Source organism: Hemicordylus capensis, chromosome 4 (genome assembly GCF_027244095.1).
Source record: "Hemicordylus capensis ecotype Gifberg chromosome 4, rHemCap1.1.pri, whole genome shotgun sequence".
Taxonomy (NCBI): Eukaryota; Metazoa; Chordata; class Lepidosauria; order Squamata; family Cordylidae; genus Hemicordylus; species Hemicordylus capensis.
This window is the reverse complement of record NC_069660.1, coordinates 184,230,799-184,253,765: the sequence shown is the minus strand read 5'-3', so window position 1 is coordinate 184,253,765 and position 22,967 is coordinate 184,230,799. Positions and strand designations below refer to the sequence as shown.

General features: G+C 43.7%; 1 protein-coding gene across 5 annotated transcripts in view; it reads right to left on the bottom strand.

Annotated features, from left to right (window-relative positions):
• MARCHF6 (membrane associated ring-CH-type finger 6) overlaps positions 1 to 22,967 on the bottom strand; it is an 89,158-nt gene that overhangs the window by 53,132 nt on the left and 13,059 nt on the right. For 3 of the 5 annotated variants that reach the window (XM_053246998.1, XM_053246995.1, XM_053246999.1), the window contains exons 2-5: positions 8,564 to 8,660; positions 6,905 to 6,978; positions 1,641 to 1,784; positions 399 to 471 (exon numbers count right to left, since the gene is read on the bottom strand). In XM_053246998.1, the coding sequence (XP_053102973.1) occupies positions 399 to 471; positions 1,641 to 1,784; positions 6,905 to 6,978; positions 8,564 to 8,660 (388 nt within the window). Of the gene's footprint in view, positions 1 to 398; positions 472 to 1,640; positions 1,785 to 6,904; positions 6,979 to 8,563; positions 8,661 to 10,214; positions 10,235 to 15,382; positions 15,417 to 22,967 lie in introns of those variants that run through there. The other 2 variants (XM_053246997.1, XM_053246996.1) reach the window with 2 other exon arrangements.

Genomic DNA, 22,967 nt, shown 5'->3' with positions numbered 1-22,967 from the left:
GCCCCTCATCCACATGTTCCCACCCTGTCCTTCCCTGAACCAATGGACTCAAATCAGCTCTGAATGATTGTACAATCATTCCAGTCAGTTATCTGTCTGCCTCACCATCTCAGTGTACTGTAGAATATAAATGCAAGCAGTACCTAACCCTGCCAGCAAGAAAACTGTTTCCTGCTTTCTGCCAAGGCAAGTTACAGAACTTGTACTAACTAGCAGTCGCTCTCCATGCCCAGATCACTCAAAGGCAAAGAAAGAGGAAAGAGAATGAAGTCCAAATTTGGTAGTGTGTATAACAAATGGAAACAATGGTTCTTCTCTATTTTCTCTTAAAAGTTAGCACTATGTACAAAACATGGGGGGCACATTATAGTTCCTATAATTATATGGTCAATACTTACGTTGACAGCATATCTAATGGCAGTGTCAGTAATGAGCTCACAGAGCCAGTAAACAAGCACTTGTAGATACGGCCTACAGAGTAAAGACAGAGAATAAAATTCACAATTTCTGCCAATCAAACCTGGGTTCTAAAAGGGAGTTTAAGAGCATTCCCAGATTCATATAAACCAGGGTTAACAATCACCAAATGTAACAAGAAACCTGGAGTGGGGGGAGAAAAAGAATCCAAACAGAAGAGGGTAGGTGCCGGTAAAATGAGATTGTATACCTGAAGCCCAATCCTCATGCCTTAAACCAGGATAATGTTACAACTACATGAGGTCTCTGTTCCAAATGACATTTTCAAATAGCTTAGAATAAAAACATCAGAAGCTCTAACCCTCAGTGCATCAAATTGCTAATTATTGTATCTTTTAATATGAAAGAAGAAGTTACATCAATACGTGACTTCAAATGAACAGGATTGCATTCAAATTACCTAAGCCTCTTTTCTAACACCCAATAAAGATAACAAAGTTGTCTTGGATGCTTCTTGTGCAAAAAGTAGAGGTGGCAGATTTGTAAGGGCAGGAGGGGCTGCTCACCCCACCAGCACAAGCAAGCAACCAGAGAAACTCAAACACAGGCAGCCTAAAAATCCTCCAAAGCACAGAGCTTCCTCCAGCCCCTCCTCCTGGCCTGTTGCTTCCTTCCTTGGTCTTATTGGCTGGAACAGCTTGCAAATCAAGCTGTTCTAGCCAGTCTGATCCCTAGGGGGCGCCGGCCTGGCATCAACCACTCCAAGAACGGAAAAAAATGGTAGAAAAAACAGCCCTCGAAGCCACCAGGAAGTGTATTTTTAACCCCTTTTTTAAATTCCTGGAGGGGTCAATGCCAGGTCGGTGCCCCCTAGGGATCAGACTAGCTGGAACAGCGTAATTACCAGTGCCATCTTCATTTCTGTCACTGCCTAAAATTTCAATATGATTAGGTGGCAAAGAAAAAGCAAACTTCCTTTGAACTTCTTCACTGACTGTCTCAGAAGCCAGCTTAACAGGATGAGCTGTGGCAATAGTTCTTAGTGCCAGCCCCAGCAATGCTTGTGGTTTTCTAGATTCAGCATTAGAGAACTGTGAACACTGTCTGACAGTTTTTCCTGCACTGAGTGGCCTTATCTTGCTGATGTCCAGTGCCTCAGAACCCATTAACGTTTTAACCCCTTAAAATTTCATAGTCCTATGTACTTAAAATTACGCACTTACATGCTGTAAGAGGTACAACTCCCAACCATGCAAAGGCCACAAGTGTATAGTGAAACCAGTATCGTATTGCTGTGCCAATACTTGTAACCAGTCCAGCAAATATGTCTTGGATTGGAAGCCGGGAAGGCATATCTGGGGAATAAACTAGGAAAAGAAAGAAAACATGAACAGTTTATAAAATCACAACTGACAACAGTATATAGGTGGGAAGTCAATAGGAGGATTTGTTTTGTTTTTGTCAAAGAGTCTAAATGAAACAAAAACAAAAAAATGAGTTCAGAGAGATTTCTACAATGAAACATAGCTGAAACCAAACCTGAAGTCTTTTAGTTGGTTTGAACTGAACCCCAAAACATTAAAAGTGGCAAATGGTTCAAAACTGGTTAAATAATGAGATACTTAAAAGCAGAGGTGCTCTTACCCGTGGACTACCAGACCAAAGTCCAGGGCCTCCACGTCCCCTGGAGGCCCCCAAATCCACTTTAGAGACAGGGGGGACATGGGGAAAGAAACATGTGGGATGAGAATATAAGTTGCATGTTGAAAGGCTTCTGCTAATGCATATTTGCACAAGTATACCTGTTTTATATTTACATTCTTGTGAGTTCAGTTGCTGTTTGTGTGTCATGGTGTGTGTGTGTGATGATGCTCAACTTGCAGCGGGTGTGTGTGTCTCCAGCGGGGGTGGGGGTGCAAGGCCCAGTACTGGTAATTCTCTTGGTGATTAAATAGAGACTTGCTCACTCACAGGCTGTTGTCCAGAAACAAGGCCCAAGTGTGGAGGATTCTTGAACTAAGGGTGGAAGTTTCTAGGATTTCCCTAGCACTGAGCCTCTCCTTTGTACCATTCTACAATTTAACCAGGGCATTTTCCTGGTTTTTTTATCCTGCTATATGTATGTTGATCATAAAAACTTTTTTAAATTTTCAAAAACTCCACTTTTTAAAAAGTGGGTTTTTCTCAAACAGCATATTTATTGTATTTATTTATCCATCACATTTCTATACCGCCTGACATGTGTATCCTTAGGCGGTGTAGTACTCACCTACTCAACAAATGCTACTCCAAAACAAAAACCAAAAAACACACCACTTTTTAAATTTATTTATGTACAAATGACAAAGATTTACTGTCATTTATATCATTTCCTGGGCTGGCAGCAGAAAAGTGCAGACTGCCCTGGGCTCTGTAACACCAGCTTCAGCAGAGGAAAGAACAGAGAGGAAAGGAGTATTCCACCTGCCCTGTGTCATCCTGCCCTGGAAGGTGGCAAGTAGAGCTTGTGGTAAGTACCAGCAGCTGACCCCATTTTCCTGAGGCTCTCTCTTTTTGGGAGCATCATTGCTGCACATCTCTGTTGGTGGCACAGTTGCAGCTCCCAGGAAGGCCCAGATTGCTAATTCAGCAGTTTCTGCTGGGTCCTGCATCATTTCCTGGGCTGGCAGTATAAAACAGCACACAGCCCTGAGTGGCGAACTCACCAGTGGCAGGGTCGTCACCAGAGGGGCTCCCCAACCCCACTCTGCTTCCTGGGAGTAATCAGAGCTGTTTTGATTATGTGCCTGGGGAAAGCTGGGGGTGCTTCAATTCGGGTAGTTATGGGTAGGGGGAGGTATGGCATTGAGCTTCATTTACATCAGAAGAGGAGAAGAGTGGTTCAATGTCTTATTCTCATCTCTTCTTCTGGCTGTTCCCAGTATGGGAGGGTTCCTGGCTGCCTTTCCAGCTTGTCCTTTGGCCTGCTGGTGCTGCTGTTTAAAGCCAGGTCAGTTCAGAATAAAATCTCTACCATCTGTGGTTTAATTGTGGAGGAAGGGACCGACCTGGCTTGCATTATGGAGACCTGGGTGGGGGAGCTGGGAGAGATTAGTCTTTCCCAGCTGTGTCCAACAGGGCATTTAGTGCCACATCAGCATAGGCTGGAGAGCCAGGGAAAGGGGAAAGGGGTCGCTGTAACTTATAAAAGCACTGTTTTCCTCTCTGGGCCCCCCTGTCCAAGTCAGTGCTGGTTCAGAGTGTTTGTACCTGGCTCTCAGGTCAGAGTGGGGATTCCGTTGGTGTACTGCCCACCCTGCTGCCTCTCTGCCTGAGCTCACGGAAGTGGTCTCGGATTGGGTGTTGCGTTGTCCCAGAATGATTGTTCTGGGCGACTGCAACATCCATGCTGAGACTGCCTTGTCTGGGGCAGCTCAGGACCGTGGCCACCATGACAACCATGGGGCTTTCCTAACGTGTTGCTGGCCCAACACATGAACTGGGGCACACTCTGGATCTGTTTTTTCTGACTAGACAGAAGGATGGTGATTTGAAAGTGAGGGATGTGTCATTTATGCCCTTGTTATGGCCAGATCACTTCCTCCTGAGGTTTAGAGTCTTAGTGGCTAAACCTCTCTGCAAGGGTGGAGTCTATCAGTCTCTGCCCCCAGAGACTGATGGACTCCAATGGATTCCCAAAGGCTCTGGAGGATTTTCCAGCTGGCATGGCAGGCAATCCTGTCAAAGTTCTAGTCACTCTCTGGAATGTGGCTTGGGCAGCTGACACCATTGCTCTCAAGTGCCCTCTCCCACAAAGCAGAGCCCGTGAGGCACCTTGGTATACACCTGAGCTGAGGGAGATGAAGCAAGCTGTGAGAAAGCTGTAACGTAAGTGGAGGGAAACTTGGAGTGAGTCTGAGCAAGCACAGGTTAGAGCTCATTATCAAGCATATTCTGTGGAAGTGATGGGACAGAAGAAATGTTTTTTCCCATCTACCATTGCATCCTCCCAGTGTCCTCCAGCAGCGCTTTTCTGGATGGTGAGGCCTTTTGCAAAGGGCCCACCTGGCCCTGGGCAATATGTATTTGAAACCTCAGTAGCACGCTGTGACACATTTGCACAGCACTTCTGAGAGTAAAGTCTCAATTAGGGTAGTTATGGGTAGGGGGAGGTATGACATTGGGCATGAGGTATGGCATCATGTCGCATTTGACATGAGTTAGACTCTACAGCTGATGCAGGGGCATTGGAAGAAGTGCCCAGAGTAAAACCTGGTCTAGTTTTGCTGGAGGAGTTTCAATTATTAGTCCCTGAGGATGTGGACAAGGTGTTTAGTCGAGTTCAGCCGATCACATGCATGCTTGACCCTTGCTCTTCATAGCTTATTAAATCTAGTAGGGAGGGAATTTTTAGCTAGCTCCAGCAGATTCTAAACGCCTCATTGAGAGAGAGAGTGGCCCCAGATTCATTGAAGGGAGCTATTATTTGACCACGCCTAAAAAAACCCAGTCTGGACCCAGAGGATGTGAACAACTATAGGCCTGTGGCCAATATTCCCTTCCTGGACAAGGTGCTTGAGCACATAGTGACTGACCAGCTCCAGATACTCTTGGAGGAAATGGACTATCTAGATCCATTTTAATCAGGCTTCATGCCCAGCTTTGGAACAGAAAATGCTTTGGTTGCCCTGTGGGATGACCTGTGCAGAGAGAACAACAGGGCGAGTGCAACCCTGTTAATTATCTTGGATCTCTCAGCAGCTTTCGATACCATTGACCATGGATAGGCTGGCCAAGTTGGCTGTGGGAAGCACAGCTTGGAGGTGGTTCCGCTGCTACCTCGAGGCCTGTTTCCAAAAGGTGGTGCTGGGGGATTACTGCTCAACTTCTTGGGTTTGGGGTTCTGCAGGGTTCCATTCTTTCCCCTATGCTGTTTAACATCTACATGAAACCAATGGGAGAGTTCATCTGGAGATTTGTCATCAATATGCAGATGACACTCAGTTGTATCTTTGTCAGACGCAGGTGAGGAAGTGACTATCCTGAATTAGTGCCTGGATGCAGTAATGGACTGGATGAGGGTGAACAATCTGAGAATCAATCCAGACAAACTGCTGGTTGGTGGCTCCTTTGCCCGGGTGAATGATATTAAGCCTGCTCTAGATGTGGTTGCACTCCCCCTGAAGAACAAGTTCACAATCTGGGGATGCTCATTGATCCAGCACTGTCACTAGAGGCTCAAGTGGCCTCTGTGGCTCGGAACATCTTTTATCAGCTTTGGCTGATACACCAGCTGAGACCTTACTAGGCCAGAGATAGCTTGGCCACAGTTACTCATGCTCTGGTAACCTCTTGCTTAGATTACTACAGTGCATTGTTCATAGGGCTGCCTTTGAAAACGGTGTGGAAACTAGAACTGGTACAAAATGAGGCTGCAAGATTAACAACTGGGACTGGAAGTTTTGAACAGATTACACCACTGCACTGGTCAGATGCACTGGCTCCCCAGTACGTTCCCGGGCCCAATTCAAATTGCTGGTTTTAACATTTAAAAACCTAAATGGCTTGGGACTGGTTTATCCAATAGAGCGCCATGCGCCATATGTCCCAGCCCAGACCTCAAGATCTTCTTTGGAAGCCCTCCTCCAAATGCCCCTGCCAAATGAGGTGAGACAAGTGGCTACTAGGAAAAGGGCATTTTCAGTGTTTGCACCCCACTTATAGAATAGCCTCCCCATCACTTTGTTTTCTCAGACACCAGATAAAGATTTTTTTGTTCACTCAGGCCTTTAAATTGCTGGTGTCCATCTTATGTTTCGTTTTAGATTGTGAGCCCTTTGGGGACAGGGGTCCATCTTATTTATTTGTTATTTCTCTGTGTAAACCATCCTGAGCCATTTTTGGAAGAGCGGTATAGAAACTGAATAAATAAATAATATAAAATAATAAATAATAATAAATTCTGATTTTAAAAACTGGTTTTTAAAGCATTTGTATTGTATTTTTTCTCCCATTTTTTTTTCTTTTGTATTTTTTTCTTCCCCTTTTTGGTCTGTTATGATTTAATGTGTTATGTGTTTTTATTGGATGTTTTAATGTTGTGAGCCAGAGTTATGGGGCAGCTAACATATAAAGTTGTTTATTTTTTATTATTATTATTATTATTATTATTATTAACAACAACTTTCTTTCTATGACATAAATAGCATCATGTGATAGACACGGTATCATATGATGCTATTTACATGAGGAGGCTTCTTATGCAGTTGGTCCAATTTCCACCAAGACAGTGCCAACAACACTGCACTTATGCTGACTTAATTGGAATTAACAATACAGCACAGGAATCCACCTCACCACATTATGCAGCATCTACAGTATATGGTTTGTTTTCTGGAGGCAAACATGGTACTAGTTAATGTACAAATCCAGGTGAAGGCCATCTGTATACTAAAACAATGATAAAAGCAAATATTTCACTTATACAATACATACACTAGATACTTACTTGGTGTAAAAGCAAATCTGTGTTTACATAATTCACAGTATTCTTTTCTGCTGTGTTTGAGCCACTGAACTAAGCTGCAGTAAAAACATCCAATATATTACTATAATGTATCCACAGACATTTTTGAGAAGCAGAAATTAAGAATACAGCTAAAAATCAGTAAAATACATTCTTAAAAAGAAAAACTGTAGTATATTACATTAACATTATTTCATTTGTAATTAAATAATTAAATTACATTAACATTATTTCACTTGTAATTAAATAGTAATTAAAATACACAAGGACAGAAAAAGAAAAGGTAATAATGCTCCTTAAATACTTCTGAGATGTTGATTGTGGGCATAAACTTGAAGCTCCAAGGCAGTGTCCTCCAGAAACCACAGGCACTGCAGCTAAGTTACCATACAACAGGGCTGCACAACTTCAGCCCTCCAGCTGCTGTTGGTCTACAACTCCCAATCATCCCCAGCCACAGTGGCTCCATAGTGGTCCATACAACAGGTGGAGGGGCAAAGTTGTGCAGCCTTGATATATATAAATTATCCTCAAATGCATATAATGACAATACAACCTTTTCCTAATATAGTGTTGTTGTGTTTTGTTTTGTTTTAAAGCAAGGTCAGAGTTCTTATGCCATGCCTCTTGAGCAGCAAGAACTATGAGGCATGGCTTTTTCAGCTCTTATAGGAGCAACCCCTTCCCCTTCATTCTTCTGAAAAGCTGCTTCTGGAGATTGAAGGACCCTGCAAAACAGTATTCCATTTCATAAACTGCAAGGGGCTAATGCCATAAGGGGGAAATTGGCATGCACACAATCTGAGCCAAGGTAAATATGTAATAACCATTACAAAAATAAGCATTAAAAAGAAACCGACACTAACACACAAACATCAATTTTGCAAGAATAACCTTCAAGTCATTCATATCTAGCCATCATAGAAGCTCAAGCATTTTTATGGACCTGTTGTATAATCTCATTAGGTGATACACAGTTTCCTTTACTCTGCAACAAGGAGTCTTATTCTGGAGCAGGGACTCCTGATTCCATAACAAGGAGTCTATGGGCAACTGTATACTATGTCATCCATTGATACAATATTACCATAAGGAATTTTTACTTCTCTCTTCCCACCTGGTGACTTCCTTGATACTGAAGCACATGCTTATTAACATAATATTTTAACTCCAAAGTACCACTTTTTTCTTATTTTTTTAAAAAATAAAATCTAGAGTGAAGTTCAATATAAGTAGTGGATATGCAAGAGTCATCAGGAAGACAATGGCCTGGTTCAGATGATTAACAAATCATAGTTTACTGAAAAGGGCATATGAGACAAAGAAGAGTCTACCATGCATGCCCTTCCCTCTTGCCTTGAACATAAAGGAATCCTGGCTTGTTAAACCACAGCTCCATGTGGTCTCTAAACCTAGAAATTGTAGTTTATGAAACGTGATTTCATCTTGATTTTATCTCCCAGGATTCCTTCACCACATCAGTTCTGTGCACACCCAGTCAGAGTTTGTTGGGCCATCTGAACCAGATCAATGAAGCATCGTTTCTCTGCACAATTGCTTTAATGTTTATATAATGACTCCAAGTCACATGATCACTCTCAGAACAAGCATGGCTATATTTTGAAGGATGAGAAAGCTTACCATTCTTGATGGATAAATTTAATACTGCCAGTGCATACACATGGATGATAAAGAGGTTTTTCAGGAGTTCCTTCAGATCGACACACCCTGCAGATGTCTGTGGGATAAAATCACGTTTAAGCGATAATGAATAGAGCTACAATACAATTTAATTACTTAAGATACTGTTTGAGGCAAGAGACAAAGCAAAATCAATATTTATTAGCTTTTATCCTTTGAAACTGCCATTTGTGGGTGGTTCTACTTTAAAATCACAAAGATTGCTGAAAGATTATTTTTACAGCAGCAGCATTAAGAAATTTTTCTTGCCGGATGTCCTTGAACAGGCAAATGCAAGTGTATCTTTTAGATGAAGGAAGTCAGAAGTCATAGTGAGCCAGAAAGGAAAGAACAACAGCAGTAAGTTCCGCTTCTGGCACTTCTACTTCACCAGTGTTACAAGCAAGAATCTTCATTTCATATTTTTCCTATAATCAGAAACTACTGCAGAAATTCACAATATTCAAACACAAATGAGTGAAGACTATTACAAATATTCCCTGCTCCAGCAATCTGTTCAAGGTGCTGAAGACAGGCACAGCAAGCTCCCTCATTCATCTCAATAGATCAGCTCCATTCATTGAAATGAATGAGATTCCCTGCACATAGGCTGAATCAGAGCAATTTTGTACTTTATAATATATGAGCGGCAGACAAGTGTGAGCACCTCACATTCAATCTACACATGCTTCCTATAAAACATCTAAAGCGGAGAGTCAAATGCCCTGTTCAGTTATGGAATCTGCAAATCCTGTACACAATCCCCGATAGTGTGCCCACAAGACCCACTCCCTCACTGGCGTGTTAGGAACATAGGAAGCTGCCATATACTAAGTCAGACCATTGATCTATCTAGCTCACTATTGTTTTCACAGACTGGCAGCGGCTTTTCCAAGGTTGCAGGCAGGAATCTCTCTCAGCCCTATCTTGGAGAAGACAGGGAGGGAACTTGGACCCTTCTGCTCTTCCCAGAGCGGCTTCATCCCCTGAGGGGAATATCTTGCAGTGCTCACACATCAAGTCTCCCATTCAGATGCAACCAGGGCAGACCCTGCTTAGCTATGGGAACAAGTCATACTTGCTACCACAAGACCAGCTCTCCTCTGTAACCTCGCCCTCCCCACTCTCTACCATTAAGTCATTAGTCTGCAGAGACCAATGTTCCACATCACAGGGAGGATCCCTCCATGAGACATTGGCCTCTGCAGACTCATGGCTTAACAGTAGAGAGTGGGGAGACTGAGGTTACAGAACACGTCAGTGAGGGAGTGGGGCTTGCAGGTGTGCCCTCAGAGATTCTGTATGTGAATATAACATCTCCAGATTCCATAACAACTGATCTTTAACTGGGTTAAAGATCTTCTTTGGGGAGATGTGCAAGCACAATCAGGGCGGGGAAGCACTTTGTCTCCTTCTGCATTTTGTAGTGTGCCATGCCAGCTGTACTAAGGAGCACTTTACTGTAGTAGTTCCAATTTGTGTGCCTTCAAAATGAAATTTTAAAGTAGGGAAGTAAAAAACAAATCCTGTTTGAAGGAATGGGAAGAAGGTTGAAACAATGTGAAGAAGATTGAAACAGAGCAGGACCATAACAAAAAGCAGCATAGCTCACCCATGACATCCTGCCTCCAGCTTTCTTCTGCAACAAGTCCTATCCATTCTGATTGATATGACATCACAGTGCAACACAGGTGGGAAGCAGCCAGCCCACCACAGTGCTTGCAACAGCTGAAACCCTTTCCAGACCCATCACTTCTATGTGTGACCTGAATTACTTGCTGATAGAAAACCATTTTTTCCATGGTTTGAGGAAGTTTATGAACAACAATTTCTTAGCTTTTTATTTGACAAGACTCACTTATGTATGCAAACCAGAGATGTGGGCTTTCCAGAAAATTCTGAATTGAAATCCCCCCCCCAAGATGCCTATGCAAATTTTTGCATAAAATCTGCATTAATTCTTTTTTTAAAAATATTATATAAATTTTCTGATGCCTTAAACAGACTGATCTGATCTGGCATGTTATTTGACCTATTTATACAGTAAAAAACATACTTCAATCATAGTGGTTTTTCCTCTAACTCTAAAGTTTTTCAAGTAGCCAAATCAAAATTTTAGAAATTGAAAATTATTCATATCTCTCTGATGGAAATCATGCTACTACGACAAAGACACTGTGTCTTCCTTTTCTTTTTTTCAATAATGAAAGCAGTGAAATGAGGCTGCCAGCTCAGAAAAAGAGTCTCACTCAAAATGTAGACCTCAGAATATATTCTAAAAGTGTCAGTGTTTATCTATGCTGCTATGCAGGCTGAGTTCTACAAAAAAGAGTTGTCACTTAGAACTTTTGCTAGTTGCCGTGCAATGATCACAACTGTATTTTGCAAAGCGTTTTAAAACCACATCAGGAGGCTTCAAAGATTATCACATAGTAATTAAAATTCTAACAAAAATATTATTTCATTTATATCTTTGCCTTGCTTCTATCATGAAACAGAGGCGGGTTTCACGATCAGTGAGACCCGCCTCGAGAGGGTTAGCGGGGAGAGAGGGCCTAGCCCGCTCTCCCCGCACACAAGTAGGCTGCAGTCTTGGGTGGCTGGATTGGCTGCCCACACGACTGCCGGCCCTGTCAGGGAGCCGGTGGGGGTTGCGGGGATCAGGGACCACACGGCCCCTGGAAGTTCCAAGCATGTCCTGCGCAAGCACGCAGGGCATGCTGGAGAGACCTCCGAGCCAGGAGGCTGCTTTTTAGCCTCCTAGTCAGGGGTCTACTCGTGAGTTGCTGTGGCGTGGACTCGTGGCATGGCAACACACAATCCGAAAACCCAGGTTAGCAGAGCACTTGCTCCCCTAAGCCCAGTTTAGCGGAGGATGAGTTAAGTGGGTTATCTGCTTTGGTGAGACCGGGCTCAGGTACGAGCCCGGTGGTTCTCACGCACGGGCAAAATCGGGCTAGGCTCCCTTAGCCAGATTTTGCCTGATTGTGAGAATCACCTCAAAGTGGTATACAGCCATCTCTTGTCCAAGCACTGATTAAGCCCAGTCCTACTTAGCTTCAGCAAGGTTACTGTAACATATGCCTTCAAAACCATGCAGTATTAGAAAAAACAACAACTGACCTGCACGGATGACAAGCTAATCCTTCATTCTTGCTCCTATCAGATGTTCAGGCACATGCAAACACATAGGAACATAGGAAGCTGCCATATACTGAGTCAGACCATTGGTCTATCTAGCTCAGTAGTGTCTTCACAGACCGGCAGTGGCTTCTCCAAGGTTGCAGGCAGGAATCTCTCTCAGCCCTATCTTGGAGAAGCCAGGGAGGGGACTTGGAACCTAGATGCTCTTCTCAGAGCAGTTCCATCCCCTGAGGGGAATATCTTACAGTGCTCACACTTCTAGTCTCCCTTTCATATGCAACCAGGGTGGACTCTGCTTAGCTAAGGGGACAATTCATGCTTGCTACCACAAGACCAGCTCCCCACTCCTAAATATAGGAAGCTGCCAAAAGTATACAGTGTACTGTGCTTGATTGGCCAGCAAACTCGCCTGACCTGACCCCATAGAGAATCTATGGAGCATTGCCAAGAGAAGGATGAGAGACATGAGACCAAACAATGCAGAATTGCTGAAGGCCGCTAATGAAGCATCCTGGTCTTCCATAGCACCTCAGCAGTGCCACAGGCTGATAGCATCCATGCCACGCCGCATTGAGGCAGTAATTGCTGCAAAAGGGGCCCAAACCAAGTACTGAATACATATGCATGCTTATACTTTTCAGAGGTCCGATATTGTTCTATTCGTCAATCCTTGTCTTCTTGGTTCCATGTAATATTCTAATTTTCTGAGATTGTGGATTTGGGGTTTTCATGAGCTGTACGCCATGATCATTACAATTATAACAAATTAAAGCTTGACTTATCTCGCTTTGCATGTAATGCGTCTGTCTCATATATCAGTTTCACCTTTTAATTTGCATTACTGAAATTAATGGACTTTTGCACAATATTCTAATTTTCCGAGTTTCACCTGTATACTGAGTCAGACCATTGGTCCATCTAGCTCAACATTTTCTACACAGCCTGGCAGCAGCTTCTCCAAAGTTGCAGGCAGGAATCTCTCTCAGCCCTATCTTGGAGAGATGCCAGGGAGGGAATTTGGAACCTAGATGCTCTTCCCAGAGCAACTCTAAGGGGAATATCTTACAGTGCTCACACACACACATAGTCTCCCATTCATATGCAACCAGAGCAGACCCTGCTTAGCAAAGGGGACAAGTCATGCTTGCTACCACAAGACCAGCTCTCCACACCACCACACAGGAGATGTAGGATAATATATAAACATGCCGTGAGTATTTAACACCACAACCAATTGTCATTACAATTATCAGGAAGCTTCCCTACTGTCTAGAAAGATATACAAAAAAGGGTCATCTGAATTTTGGTTGCCAGGTTTGTTTGACTTATTGTTTCATTTTTCATATTATTTTTATTTATTACACTTCTATACTGCCCCATCCAAAGGCTCTGGGCACTGCACAACAGGTAAAATACAACAAACAGCAATTAAAACAAACAGGTTAAAATAATATAAACACAAATCTAAACACAATTCAGAGCCATTTAAAACCAATTAAAATACTTTAAAACAATTTTAAAACTTTGGAAGGCCAGGCCAACAAGTCAGTCTTTAGGGCTCTCTTGAAGGCCAACAATGAGCCCAGACTACAGATACCTGCTGGGTATCTGAATTGCTACCAGACCTACCGGTGGTAACTGGCCTCTCCAAATGACCTCAATGTGTGATGGGGATTATACAGAACAAGACACTCTCTAAGGTAACCCGGACCTAAGCCATTTAGGGCTTAAAAGTTAATAACCAGCAATTTGTAATTTGCCCGGAAACATATTGGCAGCCAATGCAATTGTTTGAGGGTCTCTCCAGGTTACCCCAGAGACCAGTCTGGCTGCTGCATTTTGAACTAACTCAAGTTTCTGAACTACGTATGAAGGCACCCCACATAGAGTGCATTGCAATAGTCAAGCCTGAAGGTTACCAGCTGATGCACCACTGTTTTGAGATTGTTCTCTTCAAGGAATGGATGCAGCTGGTGAATCAGCCAAAGCTGATAGCCTGCACTTGAGATACCAGGGTGAGGCCTGGATCCAAGAGCACTCTCGAGCTGTGTACCTGTTCCTTCTGGAGAGTGTAACTCCATCCAGCACAGGAAGATCTAACCTATTCCTCAAACTCCAATCCCCCACAATGAGCACCTCCATCTTGCTTGGATTCAGCTTCAATTTGTTGTCCCTCATCCAGCCCATTTCTGCCCGTAGGAAGGCATTTAGGGAATGATAAGGATGACGAGAAATAGATTTCAGTGTCATCAGTGTACTGGTAACACCCTAAACCAAATCTCCCGATGGCCTCACCCAGAAGTTTCATGTAGATGTTAAAAAGCATTGGTGACAGAATGGAGCCCTGAGGGACTTCATATAATAGCTTCCGTTTTGAAAAGCAACTGTAACCAAGTTCCACCATCTGGAACCTGCCTGAGAGATAGGAGCGAAACCACTGCAAAGCAGTGCCCCCTATCCCCAATTCCCCTAGGCAATCCAAAAGTATACCATGGTTAAATGGTATCAAATGCCACTAAGAGATCCAGAAGAACCAACAAAGTCACACTCATGTTGATTCCCTGATAAAGGTCATCCATCAGGCTGACCAGGGCCGGCTCAACCTCATAGCTCACTCTAAAGCCAGTCTGAAATGGATCTAGATAATCGGTTTCCTCCAAAACTGCCTGGAGCTGGTTAGCCACCACTCTCTCAATCTCCTTGCCCAACCACAGGAGATTGGAGACTGGCCCATAATGATCAATCACTGAGGAATCTAGGGAAGGTTTCTTAAGAAGTGGTCTAACCATTCCCTCCTTCAAACAAGGAGGCATCCTACCCTCCCCCAACAAAGAGTTAGTGATATTAATTAGGCCATCTCCAACTATTTCCCTGCTAGACAGTAGCAGTCAAGTCAGGCAAGGATCCAGAGAGCAAGTGGTAGGACACATCGCCCCAAGCAGCTTGTCCACGTCCTTGGGCATCACAGATAGGAACTCATCCAATCTAATACTGCCCGAGGGATTGCTGGACACCACCTTAATAGACTCTGCAAACACAGTGGAATCCAAGTTGGCCCGAATAAAAGAGATTTTGTCTGCAAGGAACCCATTAAAGGCATTACAGCAGAACATAGTCTCTCAGGACTGGTTCAAACTGGAAGGAGCCTGAATGAAACTCCTCACAACTCAGGACAACTCTGCTGAATGCAAACCTGCAGAAGCAATGCGCACAGACCAAAATGGTTCTTTTTGCTGCACACACTGCTTCCACATAAACCTTAAAATGGGCTCTATGCTAAACCATATTCTTCTTAGAAGATGGGTAACCAAGTGCACTTGTGTTAAAAATATGTTACGCCATACAGTCAGAGGTGTTTCTCTCCATTATTTGTTTCTTTTTCACTCTCTCTTTTTTCCTCTCTTTCTTCCTTTCCCTTCTTTATTTCACTCTTGCCCTCCCTTCTTTTTATTTTTTGCTCTGTCCATCCTTTCTCCCCCTCCCTTGTGGGTTGTCTCAGAAGCCCCTGCACACAGGGGCTGGCTGCTCTCCTTTGACAGCAAGGAAGGGAGATTCTGGGAATGCTGCCATTGCAAAGGTCCCCTCTGAGTGCACAGGGGCTTGTGTTGGTGTGTGTTCCGCATGTTAGACTTGGACCTGGAGAGGGTTGCGTCATCATCACATTCGTAGCTTATCTGAAGCACCAATTCTCGTTTGACGGATCTTTTCCCTCTTGGGTAACTGCCCCACATGCTGCTTGTTTGTAGGGATCTCTCAGAAGCCATTATCCTACGCGTGTAAGAGAAAGATTCAGAAGGAGGTTGGCTTGGTGATATTCTCAGGCTCATATGCTCTCCCTGTTATCCCCCCTCCCTTGAGTGTGAAGGGAGGGCCATGTGCTTGTGTTTTTGGGCTTCACTACTGCCCCCCGAAAGTTTGAGGGGCACCCATGCCACTCTCTCCCCCTTGAGTGTGAGTGAGTAAGTGTGTGTGTTTTTATTGTGCGGTTGTTGCTCTTTATTCAACACTCCTGCCACCAGCACTGCCCCACCTTTTCCCTCTCTCCGAGGACTACGTTTCCCAGTATCCTCTGCGGCAGTGATGGAGGGGCTCAACCAATGGGAGGCAGACCTGGTGGTGTGTCAGGGGAAGGAGAAGAGGGGCCAGCAGCAGAGCAGACTCAGCAGCTGCAATCAGGACCATGTGGGGATGGTGGAGAGAATGCAGAGAGAGTTGGGCAAACCCCACTTTGCGCAGGTGGGTCTTCCATGCTTAGATCCATGGTAGCCACAAGGGGAGGGGGCAGCAGGGCAGAGGGTCCCCAAACACAGCATTGCAGATTGTGTCTCCGATTGGTTAAGCACTGCGTCTGCTGATTGGGCCTCCGATTGGTGAAGCACTATGTGGGTGGAACTTGCCACATATGTTCTTAGTGTTTTATATATTAAAAAAACTAGTGGGCCCGAGCACAGAGCATCTGCGCCCCTAGTTGGGCCCAGTCATTTTCTCCCGCCCGCCCGTCAGCCGCCCCCAGCCAGCCTCCTCCTCCAGTCAGCTGGCACAGCTCCACCGGCCAGCTACCTCCTCCCACTGCCTTGGCTCCACTGGCCAGCTGCCTCCCCCTGCCAACATGGCTCTGCCCACCACCTCTACCCATTGGCTGCCTCCGCCCGCCGGCACAGCTCCACCAGCCGCCATTGCCATTTTCTGTCCTGCTTGCGAACTCTCGTGAGATTTCCACCACACATTTTTCCCAGCACGTCTTGGAGAAATAAGTATATAGAAGATTGTTGTTGTTCAACAGATTGTCAATAATCAGATCAATAATTACAAAATGGCATCATCCCCAAGAGGAGCAGATCTTTCTCAGATGCAAATTTACCATATTTAATGTATTTATTTTAATAATTATTCATATATGATAACTATTCAATAAAATTGTTTGCAGTTGAAATGCTACAACTCTCAAACTGTTCTTTTACTTCCCTTTTGCAAGCATGTTAATAAAAACTAGCAGACCCGGCACATAGCATCTGCGCCGCGAGTTTGTCTCTGCCCAGCTGGGCTCTGCCTCTTTCTCTCCCTGCCGCTTCCCCCCTCCCTTCCGCTCCAGTCCATTCCCCTTCCACAGTCCGTTCCCCGCCAAGTCCCCCCTCCCTTCAGCCCCAGTCCATTCCCTGCCGCTTCCCCCCCACTTCCACCCCAGTCCGTTCCCTGTCGTTCTGGAGGTCCCCATCCTCCTCCCTTCGGCAGCTTTCCCTTCCAGCTCCTCAGCAGCGCTGTCTCTCCCTGCCGGGCTCCCCCGCTCCGTCATTTTCGCCCGGCCACCCGCCTCCTCATGGGGCCGTCATCACCATTATTTCTCACCGCCGCCTCCTCCGGCCGATCACCTCTCCTTGCTGCCGCCATTAGCATCTGGACTGCCACACATCCGGTCTGCCACACATCAGGCTAGTCCGGCTAAGTGTATGGCTAAGCATATTAATTATATAGATTTCCGGCTAAGCATATTAATTATATAGCTTATGTGATAAATACAGCACTCAAATAGTGGCTTCACGCATTCACAGGCCACTTCCCTATTTACCAATGTAATTATTGTCGGGGGATAGTTTCGGTTATTCACAAACAACCCCCAACTAAACTGGTATACAGTTTCAATAGCTACTTTCCCTGCTTCTCAGCTGGCATGCAGGAAGATTTTAAGAAGTGGCATGAGATGTGTAGGCCGTTCTATCCACTTTTGCATTCTTTAAACCACCATCGCTTCTTTAACCACCACTGCATGTTCCATCACTTCTTTACGCCACCACGCTGCACCAACTAATAAGTGGGGAGAGTGCTTCTTTGAACTTTACACTTCCCCACGCTTCTCAGCTAATGCACAGGGAAGTATACAATTTAAATAGCCACCTTCCCTGCTTCTCAGCTGACACACAGGGAGGTTTAGTTTAAATAGCCACTCTCCCCTTGCAGGCTGCTCCGTCTAGTCTTGCTGTGAAAGTGGATTGTTTAGCTAAGGAACCTAACCTCATATTTTGGGTTAGATCAAATACTCCAATCTCACATTTTCCACAAACATTGCTGCCGCAGTATTAGAGGGGGCCCTGGATTTCATTTCATGAACCTTCCTAGCAGTGTAATCTATGCAAAATGACTTCAGTGACAGGCCTCACCTACTAGTTCAATATATTAAATGGAACACAAGCATAGCAATCGCTTTATTTAAGAAAGGGGAATAGAATTCAACTATACAATCAGACTACTATGGTAGCAATGACCTATGGTAACTGTTTACTTGCTTAACAGCAGCAGGATACGTTGGAAGAGAAAAGATTTTTGGAAGCAAAACTGTGCAGCAATTATACTTTTAAACACACATTACCCATCTATTACACTATATACCAAATTGAAAAACTGAAGAGAGCAGCATCCTTCTGCAGAAGAAGCTAGAATTAGATACAGACCAGTTATTTTAAGCTGTTCAAATAGAATCTTACTTGTATGAGTCATGTGGTAACAGAAAAGACATGAAGCTTCAAAATATGAACAATTCAGTGATGTAAAACAATGAAGGAAAAGAGGTGATACTAGGAACATGGGAAGCTGCCTTATACCGAATCAGACCATTAGTCCATCTAGCTCAGTACTGTCTTCACAGACTGGCAGTGGCTTCTCCAAGGTTGCAGGCAGGAGTCTCTCAGTCCAATCTTGGAGATGCCAAGGAAGGAACTTGGTACCTTCTGCAAGCAAGCATTCAGGTGCTCTTCCCAGAGCAGCCTCATCCCCTAAGGGGAATTATTTTACAGTGCTCACATGTAGTCTCCCACTCAAATGCAAACCAGAGTAGACCCTGTTTAGCAAAGGGGACAATTCATGCTTGCTACCACAAGATCAACTAATATATACCTCAAAGGAAAATTGAGGAGTCATTTTTATAAGCAACTTTTGAGATGGCAAAACTTTTAAAAAGATACTAATATACTTTAGACTTGCAAATCATACAGTACAGTTAAGTCCAAAAAGACTTAACTCATCTATTTTCCATTTAAAAAAATGACTAGGACTATTCTGCATTATATTGGAGTCTTATAACAGTGTAGTAGAATGGTGTAGCGATTAGAGTGTTGGACTAGGACCAAGACGACCCAAGTTCAAATCCCCATTCAGCCATGCAACTCACTAGGTGACTCTGAGCCAGTCACTTCTCTGTCAGCCGGGTTGCTGTGAGGATAAACATAACTATGTACACCACTCTGGGCTCCTTGGAAGAAGAATGGGATATAAATTTAAACAAACAAAGAAATATACTACAATATGTACAATAGTACCTTGAAAGGTGCATGTGGTGGCCACTTTGTGGGGGAAATCTTTAGTTTGAGTGCCATTTCCCACTTCCATGCAGTGCTATGCTTTGCTCCCAGTTGGGGAGCGTGGGATATGTGTTTGAGTCTCAATAGTAGACTTTACTAGTGGTAGAAGTATAGAGGATGTTTGAGTCCCCACAGCCAAGCATGGAGGTTTTTGTGGCAGAGGGATTGGCTGAGTTGCTGTTGACAGTACGAATACAACACATATTTATATACCATTTTTCAACAAAAATTTTCCAAAGCAGTTTACATAGATATAAATAGATAAATAAAGATGGCTCCCTGTCCCCAAAGGGCTCACAATCTAAAAAGGAAGACTAAGACAGCCACCAGCAACAGCCACTGGAAGGAGGTTGTGCCAGGGATGGATAGGGCCAGTTGCTCTCCCCCTGCTAAATAAAAAGAATCACCACTTTTAAAAGGTGCCTCTTTGCTCAATTAGCAGGGGCAGGGACACTAGAGGCACAGGTAGTGAAATAGGGGCCTGAGTTGCTACAGAAGCTTACACAACAGGCCTGCTTGGCAAAGCAGGAGCACCTCCACTTGCTAGCGTGTTCACCGGACAAACTTGTGTCAATGAGGAAGTAAGAGGATGGTAGGACTTTGAAGGAACCGTTTTCCAAAGTCTCCCTTCCTGAGAATCATATGGAAGTCCAGGAGAGGAAGTTCCCATAGCAGCCACAGTGAGCGTTGATCCCGCAGACCAAGTGTGTGAGAAACCGCAGGAGTGCCAAGCAGAGGGACCCTCCAATAGGGCAGCAATAGCAATAGCAATAGCACTTACATTTATATACCGCTCTATAGCCAGAGCTCTCTAAGCGGTTTACAATGATTTAGCATATTGCCCCCAACATTCTGGGTACTCATTTTACCGACCTCGGAAGGATGGAAGGCTGAGTCAACCTTGAGCCCCTGGTCAGGATCGAACTTGTAACCTTCTGGTTACAGGGCGGCAGTTTTACCACTGCACCACCAGGGGCAGTAAGTAGGCTAGATTTCACTGACATTACCTCAGTGTTTTTTTAATGAAAGAGGTGTAATTAAAGTGGCTCATTCCATGGACGTGTTAAAGGGACTTTCTTAATGCAGAAGTGCAATTTTCCTATCAGCATTCTGATAGTGGTGAATGGGCAACAAGACTATCAACTGAGAGATGTGTGAGGTAATTCTGAAAAAGTGTGAGGGAGTCACTCTCTGTCTGACAGGTAAGAGAGGAAGGGAGGAGAAAAGGATGCAGTAATCCTGGGCAAACTTACTCAAAAGCAAGTCCCCACACTGCCTCTCCCCCACATTGCTCTAACTACTCACCCAGCTTTCCCCAACAGTCCATTCCAAGTCTCCTCTCCTCCTCCTCCTCCCTGAGACTTCACCTTCCATAACTAATATTAGACTTGCAATACAATCCACAAGCTGACCCCCATGCTGATGTCAGAGGACTGGCAAACATGTGGCAGCATTCTAGCTTCATTGTCAAATCAGACACGCTCAGTAGAACTCTGCCAGCACTTGCTAGCCATAGGCTTTAATGGGGTAAGAGAGAAAACCTTAACTTTTGAACCACTGCTCCAAACTTCATCAAACCCACAAAGGATTGCCTTCCTAGACAAGCTTGAATAGATTACACCAGTCTTTTTCACCAACTTTTGAAAGAAATATATGATATGCCTGAATAGAATTTGGGCAAAAGGTCAGTGTCAATTTTCAAGACTTTTTAACTTGCTGTAGCTGTGGCAATTTTTATCATATCTCTTTGAAATCCGGCTCATTTGTACACCTCATCAAGTAGATCGCACACAGCAAGTTCCAAGTTATTAGCTCAATGTCATATTTATAAATAAGGTGCCATCTACTGGATAAGCCATGAAGGTTAGCGATTAAGATTTCATTATCTATCTGCAGGCATGCATTCCATCTAAGATGCTTTGAATCTTGCATAATATAATCCACATCTGTGGTAGGCTGCAAGAGCCATATAAACGGCTAGGAACAAAGCAGCACAGTCTTGGCTACCATCCTGGTAAACATGAAAAGCTGCTCTGCTAAAGATCCATCCAGTTCCATATCCTAAATGCTAAAGATGCCAAAAATCCATCCAGTCCCATATCTTGCATCCAAAAGTGGTCAGCAACTAAGGCAAAAGCCACTGGAATTCAGAAGTACACTGCCTCTGGCCATGAAATTTCCAAAGTATTTATTATAGACATATTATGCTGAAGTATGGGACTTTCAGCAGAAGCCCATCCATACTGCTGATCAAGTCCACACCTGCTTAGATTCAGTACCACTGAAGTATCTGATGTTCCTAGACCATTTATCAGGTTCTTCAGTATCTGAGACCACAGGGAGGCACCAAGGTGTGACAGACAATATTTCTGTCTTCATGATTAACGTATGTATTTTCAGGTAGTGAACTCTGAATGGTGCCATGTATGCTCCACAGGACTTTGTATGTGCAAGAGTACTAAAAAAAAAATTGTTCTTCCTACTACAGCTCCTTGACAGTCGTGAACAGTACAGACAAGAAAACCACTTTCAGATAATAAATAAAACTGAGGGGGAGGCAGGGAAAGCAGTGCATATTGTCCTTGCATTACCTGACAAGAAACTGAGAATGTAGGTTTCCTGTCACCTTCAGCAACAGTGGCACAGAACTTGATGTTATACTATCAAAAGTTTGTGGTAACAGAAGGGGTGACCTATCTGATGGCAGCACATCAAGGGACAGTTCTCCAGGAAACCAGTATTCTTCCAATTCCATACTAACCTTTCATATGTGTTGAAAACTTAGGAGACACTTTTCCACCTTACTTTTCCCCCATTTACATTTGGAACATATATGGAGGGAAATGAACAAGGTAAAGTGCTTTATATCAAGATGACTTAAATCACACACAAAGGCAGATTTAAAACAAGTTCCCCATATATACTTCATTTTTCTTTTTAAAAGATGTACACTAACTAGTTAATCTAACCAATAGTTCGTGTTAGTTTACGGCTATATTATTTAATAATTGTAAACCGCCCTGAGCCATTTTGGAAGGGTGGTATACAAATCAAATAATAATAATAATAATAATAATAATAATAATAATAATAATAATGAAATTGAAATTGAAAGGCTGTGGCAGAAGAAGACCAAAATAATCCCAGTGGTCATTGGCGCCCTGGGTGCAGTTCCAAAAGACCTTGAAGAGCACCTCAACACCATAGGGGTCACAGAAATCACCATCAGCCAATTACAAAAAGCAGCTTTACTGGGAACAGCCTATATTCTGCGACGATATCTATAACCATTGACAATAAAATTCTGGCATCCCAGGTCCTTGGGAAGGACTCGATGTCTGGATAAAACAAACCAGTCAATAACACCTGTCTGACTGTGTAAACAAGAAATAAATAATAATAATAATAATATATAAAGGACAGTGAAGAAGATGAAGAAAGAAACAGAGGCTTTAATACTGGCTGCACAAGAACAGGCACTAAGAACAAATGCAATAAGAGCAAAAGTAGAAAAATCCACAACAAACAGCAAGTGCCGCCTTTGTAAAGAAGCAGATGAAACCGTGGACCACCTAATCAGCTGTTGTAAAAAGATCACACAGACTAACTACAAACAAAGGCATGACAAAGTAGCAGGGATGATACACTGGAACATCTGCAAAAAATACAAACTACCTGTAGCCAAACATTGGTGGGACCATAAAATTGAAAAGTTGAAGAAAATGAAGATGTAAAAATATTATGGGACCTCCGACTACAAACAGACAAACATCTGCCACACAATACACCAGATATCACTGTAGTCGAGAAGAAAGAAAAACAAGTCAAAATAATCGACATAGCAATACCAGGGGACAGCAGAATAGAAG